The following is a 19,817-nucleotide window of genomic DNA, read 5'->3' on the forward strand; positions in this document are numbered from 1 at the left end:
ACTGCTTGATAGAGCAGACACAGCACGGTTTCGTTAAAGGGAAGTCGTGTCTGACAAATTTACTGGAGTTCTATGAGGATGTGTCTAGGGTGGTGGATAGAGGAGAGCCGGTGGATGTGGTCTTTCTTGATTTTCAGAAGGCGTTTGACAAGGTACCTCACAAGAGGTTATTGCAGAAGGTCAGGGGGCATGGAATTGGGGGTAGGGTGTTAGCGTGGATAGAGGACTGGTTGTCAAATAGGAGGCAGAGAGTGGGGGTCAATGGGTGCTATTCGGATTGGCGGATGGTGACTAGTGGAGTGCCCCAGGGGTCGGTGCTGGGGCCTCAGCTATTTACCATTTATATAGACGATCTGGAGGAGGGAACCGAGTGTAGGGTGTCGAAATTTGCTGATGACACCAAGATTGGTGGAAAGGCAAATTGTGCGAAGGGTGTGGAGAGTCTACAGAAGGATCTAGATAGGCTGGGCGAATGGGCCAGGAACTGGCAAATGGAATTTAATGTTGGCAAGTGCGAGGTGGTCCACTTTGGTAGGAATAATGGTAGGAAGGATTATTACTTGCGTGGAGAAAAACTGCAGCAGGCGACGGTGCAGAGGGACCTCGGGGTCCTTGTGCATGAGTCGCAAAAACCCAGCTTGCAGGTGCAGCAGGTGGTCAGGAAGGCGAATGGGATGCTGGCCTTCATCGCGAGGGGGATTGAATATAAAAGTAGGGAGGTCTTGCTGCAGCTGTATAGGGCATTGGTGAGGCCGCAGCTGGAGTACTGTGTGCAGTTTTGGTCGCCGTACTTACGCAAGGATATTTTGGCCTTGGAGAGAGTGCAGAGGAGGTTTGCTAGGATGATGCCGGAGGTGAGGGGGTTAGGCTATGAGGAGAGGCTGAATAAACTAGGCTTGTACTCGTTAGAGTTTAGAAGAATGAGGGGAGATCTCATTGAGACGTATAAGATGATGAATGGGATGGATAGGATAGAGGTGGAGAGACTCTTCCCGCTCAGAAAGAATAGTAGGACTAGGGGGCACAGCCTCAAGATAAAGGGGGGGGCGGTTTAGAACGGAGTTGAGGAGGAACTTCTTCACTCAAAGGGTGGTGAACCTCTGGAATTCTCTGCCCGTTGAAGTGGTGGAGGCTACCTCGCTAAATATTTTTAAGACGCGGGTTGACGGGTTTTTGATAAGAGAGGGGATTAAGGGTTATGGGAAGAGGGCGGGAATGTGGAACTGAGCCACGACAGATCAGCCATGATCTTATTGAATGGCGGGGCAGGCTCGAAGGGCTAGTTGGCCTACTCCTGCTCCTATTTCTTATGTTCTTATGTTCTTACGTCCAATGGATATCCATTTCTCTATTAAAGTCTAGTATTTGTTTTAGTAAAGGTTTACGTTTGGGATTCCCTCCTAGAAATAAGAATTGTTCATCTTTTCTTTTTGAATTATAATATCATGATTTATACGCTTTGCATAATTGTCAACTTGCAAGCTTTTTAATAAAATTAAATTTATGTGCTTACTTAAAGCTTAAATTGTTATATTTCACCTTCTGTAGCAAACACTGTGCAAACCTAACTCCTATTCCCTTTGGTGGGAGATTAATTTCTGAGGAGTTATTAACTGGACCGTTATAATATCTGGAGAATTGCTACCTAGGGAAAAACAATTGAATTTTAGAGTATCAGGAGGAAGGTTACACTCTGCACTGACTTTCTTCCGATGGATGGGGATGCGAATTGACCCAAGTTACATGTCCTGGAATCCAGCTCCCTCTGGCTGAAGTTGAGGGAAGTTAGTTTAGAGGTGCACGAGATCCTGTGGCTAATTTTCCTGTTCCTACTTTTTATGGTCTTTTCTGATTCCAGTAAAATTAATTACTGCAGATGCCGTATACGTGAAATAAAATCAGAAAATGCTGGAAAACCCAGCAGAGCTGGCAGCAGCTGTGTAGAGAGAAACAAAGAAAATGTTACTAACCCAATAGAATACTTATTCCGTTTTACCTGTTGGCTCAGAGATAATTTCAAATTGTTTCTGTCCTATCGCAAACAGGATTTAATTTAAATTTGGCAGGTTTTGGACAAAGTGATGAACCTGTTCTCCCTGAACTGTGAGCTCTTCCTCCACCCCCACCCAGGCTGGTCAAATCAAGGGTCACTGAGTGAAAGTATAGTAAGTTGCCTGACAGAGTTTCAGCAACTCTAAAAATAGGAAATTCTTCAATGATCATTGTATTCTCACAGTCCAGAGGAGAACAGGTTCATCACTTTGTCCAAAACCTGCCAAATTTAAATTAAATCCTGTTTGCACTCTGACAGTGCGGCACTCTCTCAGCACTGACTCAGTGACACTGGGTCACTCCCTCAGTTTTGACCCACTGGCAGTGCGGCACTCCCATAGTACTAACCCTCTGACAGTACGGCACTGCCTCAGTATTGACCGCATTATCAGATAGTCAGTATTGAGGGAGTGCCACACTGTCAGAGGGTCAATACTGAAGGAGTGCCACACTGTCAGAAGATCAGTACTGAGGGAGTGCCACACTGTCAGAGGGTCAGTACTGAGTGAGTACCACACTGTCAGAGGGTCGGTACTGAATGAGTGTCCCAATGTCAGAGAGTCAGCACTGAGGGAGCGCAGCACTGTCAGAGCATCAGTACTGACAGATGTCCAGTGCCAGAGAGTCAGTACTGAGGGAGCGTGCCAGTGTCAGAGGGCCAATACTGAGTGAGTGCTGCACTGTCAGATGGTCAGTACTGAAGGAATGCCGCACTGTCAGAGGGTCAGTACTGAGGGAGTGCTGCACTGTCAGAAGCTCAGGACTGAGGGAGTGCCACACTGTCAGAGGGTCAATACTGAGGAAGTACCATACTGTCAGAGGGTCAGTACTGAGGCAGTGCCACACTGTCAAAGGGTCAGTGCTGAGGGAGTGCCGCACTGTCAGAGGGTCAGTACTGAGGGAGTGCTGCAATGTCAGATGGTCAGGACTGAGGGAGTGTCCCAGTGTCAGTTATGACTGAGGGAATACTGCACTGTCAGAGGGTCAGTACTGAGGGAATGCCGCACAGTCAGGGGGTCAGTACTGAGGGAGCGCCACACTGTCAACGGGTCAATGCTGAGGGAATGCTCCTCTGTCAGAGGGTCGGTACTGAGGGAGTGCTGCACTGTTGGTTGTTCGGTACTGAGGGAGTGCCACACTGTCAGATGGGGAGTGCTTAAGGGCCTCTTCACTGCAGTTGGTTAAAAATTGCATCAACCCTGAACTCTCCAGTGTGACTACTGGGGAATACTTCACTATTGGACTGACCATCTGACGAAACAGCACTGTCCAAGTGCTGTTGAGCAGTGCTGTTTTGTCAAATGGTCTGTCCTGAGGAGACACTGTCTGAAGAACATTGTAAACACTGTGCATGATTCCACCTGTTGCCCATCATGGAGACAAGTAGAATCTTTCCTCCGTATCTGAGAAGTGAGACAGTGACCCTACAGTATCTCCACAGGCAAGGGGGATGTAACTCCAAGGTGACAGGTTTACTGCGACTTTCCATGATCAGTGTCAGCCCAGGAGTTCATACCACGAGAGAAATATGACAACATAAAATAACAAATCTGAGCCAGAACTTTGCTTCAAAATAAGAAGTTTAATTTGTAAATATCTACAGAACAGCCTAAGGATTTTAATCACTTGTGTTCATAAATGTAATATTTTTCATACCCAAATGCTTCTTACAATCTAACCTAGCATGAAAAGGTGCAGCATTCAGAAAGCACGTTATTTTGATTACTAAGCTGAGCAACATCATATTTCTGTTCATTACTATTCGACCATGTTGGTTGCACACAGTGAGACAATGTCTTGGTTATGACGTGTCCACACAGCAGGACTGGGGAGCAGCAGGAATAAGGAAACGTTTCAGCTTGCTGAGGAGAAAAAGGAGACTCTCTGGTTCCAGGTTTCTCTCCATACATTAAGAAGCACACATGCCAATGTTCCATTGCACTCTGTCTGCTGATGACACTCTGCTTGTAAATTGCTGTTTATGCTGATGGGAAGAATAAGCTTTTGAGAAGTAGAGGGATTGAGGAGAAAACAGGGAGGTTATGCTGAGCATTTCTAAAGCTCTGGTTAGGTCACAACTGGAGTATGTGTCCAGTTCTGGTCCCCACACTTTGGGAAGGATGGGAGGATTGTTGAGAGGGAGATTTACCAGAATGGATCCAGGGAAGAGGGCATTTTAGCTCCAGGGACCAGGTCAGAGAAGCCGAGATTATGCTGCTTGGAGGGAAGGAGTTTGAGGGGCGATTTGATCGAAGTATACAGGATAGTGACAGGTTTAAGTAAGGCAGACAATGAAAATGTATTGCTGTTATCTGAAGGTGCAAGGACTGGGAGGAAAGGAGTGGGGGGTGGTGGGGGTGGCTTCGGGGTAAAGTATTCCCCAATAAGCAAAATAAGTATTCCCCCAGTAGTCACACTGGAGAGTTCAGGGTTGACGCAATTTTTAACCAACAGCAGTGAAGAGGCCCTTAAGCACTCCCCATCTGACAGTGTGGCACTCCCTCAGTACCGAACAACCAACAGTGCAGCACTCCCTCAGTACCGACCCTCTGACAGGGGAGCATTTCCTCAGCATTGACCCGCTGACAGTGTGGCGCTCCCTCAGTACTGACCCCCTGACTGTGCGGCATTCCCTCAGTACTGACCCTCTGACAGTGCAGCATTCCCTCAGTCATAACTGAGGGAATTATGCTTTTGGTGGGGTTGGGTGATGTCATTACCACTCGCTTTTTTACTCAGCTGAGAGAACACGATTTTTTAAAAACGACTTCTCTTAAATATACACTAATGTCACAGACACTAAAGTGATTCTAACCAGGACCACTGAGTGGTTTCATTGCAACTTAACCCAACAGCGTATGTTAATTGTCTTCACTGACAGAGATTGTTACTGTATGAAGCTTTAAACAATCTGTCCACTTCCTTCCACTGTTTGTCGCTCCCAGGCACAAACCCTAGCGATAGTGATAACGACACCCACAGTGAATATCACAGCTAGTATTCCCAGGATCAGGATCACATTCAGAATCTCTCCTCCAAAGTCTAGAAAGCACACAGAAAGAAATTATCACTCACTGTCCGCTTTCAATCTCTCGGTCTGGCCGAACAATCAAGCTTCATATCATTGCTACATTTACTGTAATATTGATCAGTCTTCTGAGTTTAAATGGATCAGGAATATTTTTATTGCAAACACCCTGAGAATGAACAGTCTGAACTTTCACCTCAGCGTGGATCAGTGGTGAGAATTGATCATTGCCCTGTTTGATTTAGTATCCAATGTTTATGTCCATTGCTGTGTGCAGGATGGCTATTCGAATTTGCCCCTTTGTGTTCAAAGATATGCAGGTTGGGTGGATAATCCACAGTAAATGAGCAGTGCTACGGAGATAGGGTGGAGGGAGAAGGGGAGAAGGCCTGGATCGAATGCTCTTTTGTAGATTTGTTTCAGACACAATGGACTGAATGGCCTCCTTCTGCAATGTAGGAATTCTTTGATTCTATCATCAGTACTGAGGGAGTGCTGCGCCATCAGATGGTCAGTACTGAGGGAGTGCTGCACTGTCAGAGGGTCAGTACTGAGGGAGTGCCACACCATCAGAGGGTCAGTACTGAGGGAGTGCTGCACTGTCAGAGAGTCAATGCTGAGGAAGTGCCGCAAAGTCAGAGGGTCAGTGCTGAGAGGGCACCACACTGTCAGAGGGTCAGTGATGAGAGTGCCGCACTGTCAGAGGGTCAGTGCTGAGGGAGTGCCTCACTGTTAGAGAGTCAGTGCTGAGGAAGTGCCACACTGTCAGAGGTTAGTGCTGAGGGAGTGCCGCACTGTCAGAGGGTCAGTACTGAGGTGTGCTGTCCTGTCAGAGGGTCAGTACTGAGGGAGTGCCGCACTGTCAGAGGGTCAGTGATGAGGGAGCACCGCACTGTTAGAGGGTCAGTACTGAGGGAGTGCTGCACTGTCAGAGGGTCAGTAGTGAGGGAGTGCTGCACTGTCAGAGGGTCAGTGCTGAGAGAGTGCCGCACTGTCAGAGGGTCAGTACTGAGGGAGTGCCACAGTGTCAGAGGATCAGTGCTGAGGAAGTACTGCACTTTCGGAGAGTCTGTACTGAGGGAGTGCTGCACCGTTGGATGTTCCATCTTCTCACATGAAGCTCGGTCCTGTTTCCCCTCTTAGGTGGGCATAAAGTATAATTTAACAGGGTTTAATTAATATTTCCAAACAAGGGATTTTGAATGTTTTGGAGAGATTGATGTCTCTTCATGGAAAATCCGGGTTGGAAACTGGGATGATTTTTGTCTGAAATTGTTTGAGGGACCAACAGTTGCCCATTGCACGTTGTTAAAGCTCTGAATGGAGAGAGCAAGGGGATTGTGGAAGGAGGGAAGAGCTGGGAGAAAAAGTTTGGGATTCCTTTCGAAGACTTGAGCCTCACAGCCAGATCTCAATAATCAGTAGAAATCTTTCAAAAGCATAAATATTGGAATCTCTCTTTATAAGAACATAAGATATATGAGCAGGAGTAGGCCATCTAGCCCTTTGAGCCTGCTCCGCCATTCAACAAGATCATGGCTGATCTGAAGTGGATCAGTTCCACTTTTCCGCTTTCTCCCCATAGCCCTTAATTCCCTTGTCTATCAGAAACCTATCTACCCGTGACTTAAGTATATTCAGCGAGGTCGCCTCCACCACTTCAATGGGCAGAGAATTCCAGAGACTTGCCACCCTTTGCGTGAAGAAGTTCCTCCTCAACTCCGATCTAACCTGTCCCCCCCACCCCCCCCCTTATTTTGAGGCTGTGCCCTCTAGTTCTGCTATCCTTTCTAAGCAGGAAGAATCTCTTTACCTCTACCCTATCTAGCCCCTTCATTATCTTATATGTCTCTATAAGATCCCCCCTCAGCCCTCTAAACTCCAATGAGTACAGACCCAGTCTATTCAACCTCTCCTCACAGGCTAACCCCCTCATCTCCGGTATCAGCCTGCTGAACCTTCTCTGCACTCCCTCCAAGGCCAATGTATCCTTTCGCAACTGCGGCGACCAAAACTGCACACAGTACTCCAGTTGTGGCCTCACCAGTGCCTTGTACAGTTGCAGCAAGACATCCCTGCTTTTATATTCAATCCCCCTCGCTATAAAGGCCAACATTCCATTTGCCTTCTTGATCACCTGCTGCACCTGCAGACTGGGTTTTTGTGATTCATGCACAAGGACCCCCAGGTCCCTCTTCACCGTAGCATGCTGCAGCTTTTCGCCCTTTAAATAGTAATCCCTCCTACTATTATTTCTACCAAAGTGGATAACCTCACATTTGCTAACATTATACTCCATCTGCCAGGTCCTTGCCCACTCACTTAGCCTATCCAGATCTCTCTGCAGACTTTCCGTGCCTTCCATGCAATTTGCTTTTCCACTCATCTTCGTGTCGTCAGCAAGTTTCGTTACCCTAAACTCAGCCCCCTCCTCCAGGCTGTCTATGTAGTCACAAAGTCACAACATCAACAAAGGACAATGTTGGTCATGGAAGTGAACTCCAATCATTCCATTATTTACCCCCCTGGGGAGTAACTGCTGACACACTCCTCTTCGACTGAATGTCCTCTTCCTCGCTGCTCCCTCTATATGTTTAATTAGAAAATGTTGAAGTGTCACTGTGAGCTCAAACTGGGGAAATGGTCAGAAAATGATAAAAGAGCTTGTATTTTGCACTGTTGCTTAGCTGTTTTAACCCTTCCTTTCCTGACTCAGTGATGGTATTTCTGCTCAATGTCGGATGGCCATTGACGAGGAGTTAATGGCTGAATGTCCTCTTCATGTGCTGCTCCCTCTGTGCATTTAATTAGAAAGGGTAGGTGTGTCACTGCAAGTGAAAATGGGGAAGTTGGATCAAAGTGCGCAGACAGTATGTTCCGTTGTCCTATCAGTGAATCTTGTAGCTAAATAGGAAGATAAAAGGATCAGGAGATGGCCATGCAGCCCCTCAAGTCTGCTCCGCTGTTCAATATCACATCTGACTTGATTGTGACCTTAATTCCTGCCTGATCCCTCTACACAATCCTTGATTTACCAGTTGCTCAAAACTTTGTCTTGAATATATTCCATGACTGAGCCTCCACTGCTGTCCCGGAAAAAGAATCCCACAGACTGACGACCCTCTGAGGAGAAAAAATTCCTTCTCATCTCCATCATACATCTCATTCTGAAACTGTGCCCCCTTGTTCTAGATTCTCACATGAGGGCAAAACATCTCACCATCCAATCCATTAAGACTCTAATCAATCTGGACATCAATTGTTCCACCTTTCCTCATAAGACAAACTTCTTTATCCCAGGAATCAGCCTCACCATTCAACCCACAATCAACACTCTGTGAACTGCTTGTATTCGCTGAAATGCAATGTATAGGAATAAGGGCTGTAAAATATAACTTTAAGTTTATTTATTTATTAGTCACAAGTAGGCTTACATTAACACTACAGTGAAGTTACTGTGAAATTCTTCTAGTCACTACACTCCATCGCCTGTTCTGGTACTGAGGGAGAATTTAGCACAGCCAATCCACCGAACCAGCACTTCTTTTGGACTGTAGGAGGAAACCGGAGTACCTGGAGGAAACCCATGCAGACATAGGGAGGACATGCAGGCTCCGCACAGACAGTGACTCAGGTCGAGAATCAAACGTTGTGAGGCAGCAGTGCTAACTACTGTGACATCTTGCCACCCATGGGATATATGGGATAGATACAAGAAAGTAATTTAGAAATGATTTTTCAATCAAACCTCAAGCAAGCTGCATTTTCTATGAGCAATGTTGGCTAAGCATGAACAGGGTTAACTCCCTTCATATCAAAGTGACAAGCTTACACACGTCTAGAGACCAGTATCCTAACGGTCCTTACAATGACAACCAGCATGTACAGTACTAGTTCTGATCAGTGAATCACACTGATAAAGGAACAGTCAGCCCCAGTATAATCTTATTGGAAGCTAAACATTGGCCAAGCAGATTAACCAGTATGACCGTCACCCAACCCAAGTTTCTGACAAATAATGATTTTAAACTCTGAGAAACAGGCTGAACCACCTAATAATACCCTGAGAGTCTTCTCCCCGCATATGAGATAATAAGGGTTGGTTTATTGTTGAACAAATGACCTTCTTCCATGTCACCTTTTAATTATAAAACACTAAAGATTCCTGGTAAGTATCTCAACATAATTTGAAATATTAGGCTTTTTCAAGAGAAAGACTGTTGGTAGGGGTTACCTCCATGTGGGATTCATTTCAGACCTAACAACTCTCACACTGTTGGGGATTAAGGTATTATTACTTTGATGATTGATGGGTGTCTGAGTTTCCTATTTGATTTGATTTTGATTTATTTTTGTCACCTGTATTAGCATACAGTGCAAAGCATTGTTTCTTGCACACTATACAGACAAAACATACACATATAAAGAAGCAAAGGAGAGGGTGCAGAATGTAGTGTTACAGTCATAGCTGGGGGGGGTTCTTGAGTAGATTTGGGATGTAATGTCAGACTTTTGTATCTTTTTCCTGACGAAAGAAAGTGGACGAGAGAAGTGTGTGTGGTCTTTAATTGTGCTGGCTGCTTTTCCAAGGCACTGGGAAGTGTAGATGGAGTCAATGGCTGTGAAGCTGGATTGTGTGATGAGCTGGGCTACATTCACGACCTTTTGTAGTTTCTTGCAGTCTTGGGCAGAGCAGGAGCCATACCAAGCTGTGATACATCCAGAAAGAATGCTTTCTATGTTGCATCTGTAAACATTGGTGAGAGACGTAGTGGACGTGCTGAATTTCCTTAGCCACCTGAGAAAGTAGAGGTGTTCATGCGCTTTCTTAACAATAGCAATTTTTTCTTAACAATTGAATACAGAAGTTGGAATGTCTTGTTGAAGTTGGACTAGACATTGGTAAGGCTACACTTGGAATACTGTGTGCAATTCTGGTCACCCCATTATAAAAAGGATATTATTAAACTAGAAAGAGCGCAGAAAAGATTTACTAGGATGCTACCGGGACTTGATGGATTGAGTTCTAAGGAGAGGCTGGATAGACTGGGACTTTTTTCTCTGGAGCGTAGGAGACTGAGGGGTGATCTTATAGAGGTCTATAAAATAATGAGGGGCACAGATCAGCTAGATAGTCAATATCTTTTCCCAAAGTCTAAAACTAGATGGCATAAGTTTAAGGTGAGAGGGGAGAGATATAAAAGTGTCCAGAGGGGCAATTTTTTCACACAGAGAGTGGTGAGTGTCTGGAACAAGCTGCCAGAGGTAGTAGTAGAGACGGGTACAATTTTGTCTTTTAAAAAGCAGTTACAAAGTTACATGGGTACGATGGGTTTAGTGGGATATGGACCAAATGCGGGAAATTGGGATTAGGGCCTGTTTCCATGCTGTAAACCTCTATAACTATGATAGCATCGGTGTTGAGGAACCAATCTAGTATTTGTTTTGGTAAAAGTTTACATTCGGGATTTCCTCCTAGAAATAAGAATTGTTCATCTTTTAATTTTGGGATATAATGCAAAATCATGATTTATATGCTTTGCATAATCGTCAACTTGCAAGCTTTCTGATAAAATTAAAGTTGTGTTTACTTAAAGCTTAAATTGTTATATTTCATCTTCTGTATCAAACACTCTGCAAACCTAACTCATATTTCCTTTGGTGGGGGATTAATTTCTGAGGAGTTATTAACTGGACCGTTACAATATCTGGAGAATTGCTACCTAGCTAAAGACAATTGAATTTTAGACTATCATGAGGAAGATTACATTTAAAGTAACAATTTATTTCTTAGTGTCACAAGTAAGGCTTACATTAACACAGCAATGAAGCTACTGTGAAATTCCCCTAGTCGTCACTCTCTGGTGCTTGTTAGGGTCAATGCATCTAACCAGCACGCATTTAAGAATGTGGGAGGAAACTGGAGCCCCAGTGGAAACCCACGCAGACACAGGAAGAACATATAGATTCTGCACAAACAGTGACCCAAACCAGGAATCGAACCCAAGTCCCTGGTGCTGTGAAGCAGCAGTGTTAACCATTGTGCCTGTGTGCCATACACTCTGGATTGACTTTCTTCCAATGGGTGAGGGGTGCTAATTGGACCCAAATTACATATCCTGGAATATAGCTCCCTCTGGTTGAAGTTGAGGGAAGTTAGTTTAGAGGTACACCAGATCTTGTGGACTTCAGGTATGAAAGTTAGATTGTAAACACATCACAGCAAATCTAGCCCTCCTCAAAGATGGGAACCAATATTGTACACAGTACTCTCGGTGTGGTCTCACCAATGTCGTGTACAGTTGTAGCAAATCTTTACTTTTATACTCCATCTCCATGGCAATAAATACCAACATTCCATTTGTCTTCCTAATTGAGAGTGCCACAATGGTTAGCACTGTTGCTTCACAGTGCCATGGACCTGGGTTCGATTCTGACCTTGGGTGACCGTCTGAGTGGCGCTTTCATGTCCTCCCGTGTCTGCATGAGTTTCTTCCAAGTGCTCCGGTTTTCTCCCACAGCCCAACAATATGCAGGTTAGATGGATTAGCCATGGTAAATTCCACCCCCTCTCCCCTCACCACACACAGTCACAAAGATGTGTGGATTTGGTGGATTACAAGATAGGGCAGAGGGGAGGGTCAGTGTGGGATGGTCTTTTGGTGAGATCGGTTCAGACTTGATGGGATAGATGGCCTCTTTCTGCACTGTACCTCCACGCTAATATTTTATGATTCATATACAAGGACAGCCAGATTCCTCTGTACTGCAGCATTCTGCAATCTCTCTGCATTTAAATAATCTGCTTTTCTATTCTTCCTGCTGAATGGTTTACCTCACATTGTCCCTCACAATGTTCCATCCAACAAATATTTTGCCCACTCACTTAAACTATTTATATCCCTCTGCAGCCTTGCTGTGTCCTCCTCACAACTTTCTTTCCTACTGAGCTTAAATCTTTCCCACCTATTTTAATAACATAGTCAGAAAATCTGGCTACAGTTCAGTTGGTTTCTTCATCCAAGTCATTCATGTGGATTGTACATAGTTGAGACCACATCACTGATCCCTGTGACACGCCCCTACTTAGTTTGCCAACCTGAAAATGACCCATTTACCCCAGCTCTCTGTTTCCTGTGAGTTAGCCAGTCTTCCACCTATTCTGATACTTCACCCCAACATATTCAAGTTTCTCTCTCTATGTCACGCTTAACTGCATTAGTTAGCCATGAATAGTTCATCGTTCTGATAGTCTTTCTTTCTCAATGCAATATATCTTTCTTGGGATTTTTGAAATATCTCTTTAAATATCTGCCACTGGATATTTGCCAAATTACTTGTAACTAATTGTGTTTCTCTTCTTTAGGAAACTCTGTTTTCATACCCTTGTAATCACATTAATTTACATTTAAGACACTAGTTTCATACTCAGGTTTCTTACCCACTGTCTGAATATGAAATTCCAACATGTAATGATCATTCTTCCCTTGAGGATCCTTTATTTTGAGACATTAATTAATACTGTGTCATGCAACATCACCAAACCTTAAATATCTTGCTCTGTAGTTGGTTCCGCAATTGATTGTTGGAAGCAACTGTCTTGAATACAATCAGTAAAATATCTTTGAATTACTTTTGCCAATTTGATTTGCCGCATCAAAATTATGATTAAAATCTCCCATGATTATTAGCATCTCTCTCTCAAACCTCCAGCACATACTAAGCTGTACTCTGCCCTCCAATATAACTATTCTCAGGAAGCCTATAAACTAATCCTGCCAGTGACTTATTTCCCTTGCTATTTCTTGTCTCCTCCCAAACGGTTGTGCCTGTTCACTTCTGAGCCAAAAACATTTCAACTACAGTGCAGATCTCATCTTTTATTAACATGGGTACCCCACCTTCTTTCCATTTGTTCCTTTCCTTCAAAAATGTCAACTACCCTCTAATATTCAATTTCCAACTCTGGTCACCTTGCAATTTGTAGCTATCTTATCATGCTCATTTATCTGTCTGGGCATTATCAATTCATGAAATTAGTTGCAAATGTACATTTTTGATTCTTTCGTTGGGTGTGGATGTTGCTGGCTAGGCCCAGTGTTTATTGCAAATCCTTAGCTGCTCTTTGAGGAGATGGTAGTGAGCAGTATTCTTGATCCACTCCAGCCCGTGTAGTGCAGGTACACCCACCGTACTGTTTGGGAGGGTGTTCCAGGATTTTGAGCAAGAAATCCTACAATATCAGGCCAAAGTCCAATAGGTTTACCTGGTAGCAAACTCCACTAGCTTTCAGAACGCTTGCTGCTCCTTCGTCAGGTCAGTGGGAGATCTTTTCACACACAGGGCATATAAAGACACAAACTCAATTTACAGAATAATGATTGAAATGCGAGCCTTTACAGCTAATCAAGTCTTAAAGGTGCAGACAATGTGAGTGGAGAGAGGGTTAAGCACAGGTTAAAGAGATGTGTATTGTCTCCAGACAGGACAGTTAGTGAGATTTTACAAACCCAGGCAAGCTGTGGGGGTTACAGATAGTGCGACATAAACCCAAGATCCCGGTTGAGGCCGTCCTCATGTGTGCGGAACTTGGCTATCAGTCTCTGCTCAGCCACTCTGTGCTGTCGTGTGCTGTGAAGACCGCCTTGGAGAACGCTTACCCGAAGATCAGAGATCGAATGCCCATGATTGGCCATATCAAAGGGAGATGGTTAGAGTCTTTCTTGTGTGAATTCAGGTAAAGAAGCTTTACTTCTGTTCCTCTTCTGATCTTATCTGCTGGTGTGCTCTTTGAAACTGGTTTCAATGTCAGCTATTCTCAAGTGGTCACTCTGGCCTCAGTCTCGAAACAGATATTCCCTCTTGGTATGAGGGATGTTGAGAGGAGATGGATATTTATTTACTCCACTGCTTCCCTTCACTACACCCCCCTCCCACCCCACCCCCCACTCTGTCATTCTATCTTGGATAAGCTGCTGGATTTCTTATTCCAGCAATCAACAGGCCTTCCACAGTGTATGTCCGATCAGACATACACCGACTTACAGTGACAGCCATGTGTACCATCTACAAGATGCACTGCAGCAACTCACCAAGGCTCCTTAGGCAGCACCTTCCAAAACCCCCCTTCCCCACCCCTGTCTCTACCAGTTAGAAAGACATGGGCAGCAGGTACTTGGGAACACCCCCACTTGGAAGTTCCCCTGTATATCTAAAACTGTTAGTTAGGGCATGGATGAACAGGGGGCATGTGCTGAGTGTGGGGGTTTCACAGTCAGAACTGACCCTGCCCTCAAATCTTGGCAGGAGGGGAGCTTTCACCCATCCGCTGTCTGAACAAAATTGTAACCACAGTGTGGAGATTGCCTCCATTCACTGTATCCTAATAATGTGATAAACATAATTTGGAGCTATCCTGCAGTCTCTGAGAAGGATAATGGTGAAGTTACAGTTCCATGACTGGCAGGAAAGTGTGACTGTTTATTCATTTATGGCATGTGGGCTTGGCTGGCTAAATCATTATTTATTGCCCATCTCTAATTGCCCCTTGAGAATGTGGTGGGTGAGCCACTATCTTGAGCCGGTGCAATCCCGTGTGGTGTAGATACACCCACAGTGCTGTTAGGGAGGATTTTGATCCAGCGACAATGAAGGAACAGCCGATATATTTCCAAGTGAGTGGCTTGGAGGGGAACTTTCAGGCGGGGGTGTTCCCAGGCATCTGCTGCTCTTGTCCTTCTAGATGGTAGAGGTGGTGGGGTTGGAAGGTGCTGCCTAAGGAGCCTTGGTGAGTTGCTGCAGTGCATCTTGTAGATGGTACAACGGCTGTCACTGTGCATCGGTGATAGAGGGAGTGAGTGTTTGTGGTTAGTGTGTCAGTCGAGCAGGGCTGCTTTGTCCTGGATGGTATTGAGCTTCTCGAGTGTTGTTGGAGCTGCACTCATCCAGGCAAGTGAGAATATTCCATCACACTCCTGACTTGTGTCTTTAGATGGTGAACAAGCTTTGGGGAGTCAGGAAATGAATTACTCGCTGCAAGGTTCCCAGCCTCTGACGTGGTCTGGTAACCACAGTATTTATATAGCTGGGTCCAGTTCTGTTTCTGGTCAGTGGTAACGTTTGGATGTTGATTATGGCAGATTCAGCGATGGTAATGCCATTGATGGTTAGATCTGAGCATTTTAATTGCCTGTGTTAATAAATGTAATATTACACAAAATGCAAAAGCTTCTTGCAATCTATCACAGAATGAACAAGCTTTCAGAAAGCTCATTCAGATCTGATAATAAAACTCAGTGACACCACGTTTCTGTTCATTACTATTCAACCGTGTTGGCTGCATGCAGTGAGGCAGTCTCTCAGTTATGATGTGTTCACACAGCAGGACTGGGGGCACCTGGCTCAAAGGACATGCTCATTTGTTGTCCTGCAAAGCATTTACTGCGCATCCACTGCATACACACGCTGTCAAAGGAACCTCCATGGTTCCAGTCTGAATCAACGTAGATCAAAGTTACAACAACAACAGGCATTAATGTCGTAAAGGTCCAGAGGATCTTCAGCAGGTTGTTAATCAGATAGAAATCCATCACTGAGGCACACAAGGAGATATTCAGGACAGTTAGCTAAAAGCTAGGTCAAAGAGGCTTGTTCTTAAGTCTTAAAGGAGAAAGGAGAGAGAGGCGGAGATATTTAGGGAGGGGAGAGCAGAAACATTGGAGTCATTCAAGAGACTGAGAGATGGTGTGATGGACGATTCCAGGGTTTATGGGCCAGGGATAGCTGGATGGGTTAAGTGGCCTCCCCCATTTATCCTTCCTTATGTGAAATGAAGAAAGAGCTGATGCATGTTCATCTTTACACAAATGGTCATTGAGATTGGGAATATAGGCCTAGAACAAGGAGAATCCAGAATTGATTTAATAGAGAAATGGGGAACTCTCTGAGATTGGAATTTTTTAGAAGATTTGGAACAGAAGATTGGCAATCATGGAGGAGTTCTGTGAGATAACAAGGGCAGTTGGGCCAAATGGAGGAAAGATTTGAGTTAAAGGGATAGGACAGACGTGCATGGAGAACCAAATGGCCTCTTCCTGTGCTACAAAATTCTCTGTGTTCACAGAGTGAGTTTGTATCACTCTCTCCACCCATCAGGTTTGATAATTGTGTGTTTGAGTAGAGAGAGCGGGAGAGAGATGAGAGATAAAGGGAGACAGAGAGAGAATGCAGAAAACAGACAGACACAAAGGAGAGAGAGGGAGAGACCAGAGTGACAGAAAGAGAGAGCCCTGTGGCTCAGCATCAAGTCTTCACTGGAGAAGGAATTCATCCCAAATCCTGCCAACTGACCCATTCAATCCCTTTCTCCCTCTCTCTCCCAGTGGGTTGTCTCGTCTTCCCAGAATCTCAAACCCTATCCCCACCTTCTCACCCTATCTCCCTGTTTCACACTCAGTTCCACTGGAATTTGATCTGTGCGTATTCTGTCTCCTTGTCTCTGTGGACAATCCCGTCACCGATCACCCTCAAGACTTGGGGATTCCCCTGGAGAAGGTGGTCGGGATTGTTGGGGTTCCTCGGTCCAGTATCGCCTTCCAGTGAACCTTCGGAGAAAGCCTGGAGAGTGGGTGTCTCCCCCTCTCTGGTTGTGTTGCTGGCTGTGTTCTGGGGGTCAATAAACAGCATGTCCTGTTGTTCCTATAGAGAAATGGAAATAGAATACATTCTCACATCAGTCCCTGGCACTGATAGGGTTAAATTATAGTGTAGCTTTGTCAGTGCAACAGTGGTAATGCAGCACTCCCTCAGTACTGACTCTCTGACAGTGCAGTACTCGCTTAGTACTGACCCTCTGACAGTGCAACACTCCCTCAGTACTGACCCTCTGACAGCATGGCATTCCCTCAGTACTGACCCTTTGACAGTGCAGCACTCCCTCAGTACTGACTCTGTGACAGTGCAACACTCCCTCAGTACTGATCCTCTGACAGTGCGGCACTCCCTCAGTACTGACTCTCTGCCAGTCTGGCATTCCCTCAGCACTGACCCTCTGATAGTGCAGCACTCCCTCAGTACTGACTCTGTGACAGTGCAACACTCCCTCAGTACTGATCCTCTGACAGTGCGGCACTCCCTCAGTACTAACTCTCTGCCAGTGTGGCATTCCCTCAGTACTGCCCCTCTGACAGTGCGGCACTCCCTCAGTACTGACCCTCTGACAGTGCGGCACTCCCTCAGTACTGACCCTCTGACAGTGCGGCACTCCCTCAGTACTGACCCTCTGACAGTGCGGCACTCCCTCAGTACTTACCTTCTGACAGTATGGCACTCCCTCAGTAGTGACCCTTTGACAGAGCAACACTCCCTATGTACTGACCCTCTGACACTGCAGCACTCTTTAGCACTGACCCTCTGATAGAGCAGCACTCCCTCAGCACTGACCCTCTGACAGAGCGGCACTCTCTCAGCACCGACCCTCTGACAGTGCAGCACTCCTCAGCACTGACCCTCTGACAGTGCAGCACTCCCTCAGTACTGATAGTGGGAGAGTAGATTATGGACGGCACGATGGCACATTTATTGGCACTGCTGCTTCCCAGCGCCAGAGGCCCAGGTTCGATTCCAGCCTTGGATGACTGTCTATTTGGAGTTTTCACTTTCTCCCCATGTCTATGTCGGTTTCCTTCAGGTGCTCTGGTATTTTCCCACACTCCAGAGATGTGTAGGTTACATGGATTGTCCAGGTTAAATTGCCCCTTAGTGTCAGGGGGATTAGAGGATAAATACATCGGATTATGGGGGATACAGCCTGGGTAAGATTGTTGTCGGCTTTGTCCTCCTTCTGCACTGTAGGAATTCTATGCTGGGACGCGTGTTGTCTACACACTGAGACTGATTCTTTGAAGCGAGTGTAAACTACTCCTGTACCTGGTACTTCAGAGAGCGTGGAATGGAGATCAAAGTAATGTCACTGGTCTCTGAAGCTCCCTCCTCAGTTGTTGTCTTTCTTCTGTAATAACACAATATCACACTGTGGTTATCATATATCTGAGAATCAGTGCAGCCTAGTCACAGAGCCCACTGTAACTGAACCCCAACTATTGACTGTCCTGTAATCCAAGTCTCCTACCTTGCTCTTCCCTCCATTGCTCTGAAAATTCAACCCCTTCAAATATTTCTCCAGTTCCCCCTTTTGAATGTTCCTATTGAATCTGTTTCCACTGCCATTTCAGGCAGCATTTTCCAAAGCAGAAAAACCCATTCTCATTTAGCTGGAAGCAGGATAATGAAAGATCTTGATCAATAGGGACACAGAGAACACTTACAGCTAAGGCATTTAGCTTCTTACTCATGGGAAACAATCACCGACTTTGGAAAATACATTAAATATTTCAAAATAGAATCAATTTAACCATCAAACTTACTTTCTCATATACACGACGTTGAAGATTCCAGCCAAGAAAATACCCAACGTGATTCCAGCCGTGAACAATACTACTGCCCATTTACTGGAGTTTCCCTCTGTAAAAACAAACATTAATTACTGTACTACGCTTTTAGAAAGGTGCTCCAATGCATCTTCAGAAGCATTACACTCAATTTTTAAATATTCGTTCTCTGGCGAAGTCAGCATTTTGGGGGCGATTCTCCCAGCTTGCTACGCCACTCGAATAGTGCAACGGGCTGGGAGACATCAGTGGCACCCGTTCTAGGGGATTCATGTTGGACTCCACTACCTCTACATGTCTGCCAGGCTAAGTTTTTTCAATGCAGAGCTGATTATCATACTAAAATCAGCATTTCATTTCTCATTAATATCTTTATATTGTGACAATGCTGTGCATTTAAGAAATATATTTGTGTCATGTTTCTGTGTAGGTGTTTTTTAGTAGTCCCTTCCATTTATTGATGACACTTTGTCTATAACTGACATCCCTGTTATTACAGCACAGCATAATTGATCTCAATTGCTGAAATGCTTGTTTTCTTCGGGACTAATGCAGGGTTGTTATGTTCATGTTTTCCCCTGGGGTTTGATCAGCGGTTTGACAGGAAAAGCCACGTGACTAGGCAGGGCTAGGCTCACTGAGAGAAACCCAGCTCAGTTGCTGTTTGGAATCTATAGAGAGAAGAAATAGTTCTCTGTCTGTATCTTTCTCTCTCTGGATTTGGACACTGGCATCTGTTAGAATGTTGGTTTCTTTATCTGAAGTTCTGCTGTTTGGCTCAGTCTCTGGAAGCTGCTATATGGGAGTCAGGTGTCATTCTGTATTTGTCTAAAGGGGTTAAAGGCTGGAAGATTAGCATCTATGTGAGCATATCTGTTTGTGGTGCTAACTGCTTCTGAAGAATAATGTATGTCTATGAAGATATTGCTTAAATTGGAACAATAGAGATAGCGAGCTATTAAGAATTATAACTTGTCATGTTTAAGTACTTAAATTGATCAGTTATGTTAATTCTTTTTGTTATATTTTAACCGTGTTGTTAAATAAAGTTTCTTTTAATAAAAGCTTCCCAACTGGTTCATAGAATTATACCTGGAGCGAACAACCTTATGTTGGCCACAGTGCCAAAATCAAAAAGGGTTAGGGTCGAGGTTAACTTCATAATATGTCTTGGAGTTTCTGATCTGGTCCCTAACAATATAAGTAACTTGTTAACCTTCTAAAGTTCGAGGGATCGAAGCCTCATTTTTTATTTTGTCATCAGATCAGATATATATTGAACTACTTTA

At 44.8% G+C, this 19,817-nt stretch overlaps 2 protein-coding genes across 2 annotated transcripts in view; one reads left to right on the forward strand and one right to left on the reverse strand.

Annotated features, from left to right (window-relative positions):
• LOC145354069 (uncharacterized) overlaps positions 1-19,817 on the forward strand; it is a 169,524-nt gene that overhangs the window by 44,236 nt on the left and 105,471 nt on the right. The window lies entirely within an intron of this gene.
• The window catches only part of LOC145353721 (sialic acid-binding Ig-like lectin 12), a 71,158-nt gene continuing 66,794 nt past the window's right edge, over positions 15,454-19,817 (reverse strand). Inside the window, exons 8-11 of the mRNA XM_080204489.1 lie at positions 18,505-18,601; positions 18,008-18,089; positions 16,597-16,777; positions 15,454-15,671 (exon numbers count right to left, since the gene is read on the reverse strand). Of these exons, the coding sequence (XP_080060615.1) occupies positions 15,454-15,671; positions 16,597-16,777; positions 18,008-18,089; positions 18,505-18,601 (578 nt within the window). The remainder of the gene's footprint in view (positions 15,672-16,596; positions 16,778-18,007; positions 18,090-18,504; positions 18,602-19,817) is intronic.

This window comes from Carcharhinus amblyrhynchos, chromosome 16 (genome assembly GCF_965287045.1).
Source record: "Carcharhinus amblyrhynchos chromosome 16, sCarAmb.v2.hapA, whole genome shotgun sequence".
NCBI lineage: Eukaryota > Metazoa > Chordata > Chondrichthyes > Carcharhiniformes > Carcharhinidae > Carcharhinus > Carcharhinus amblyrhynchos.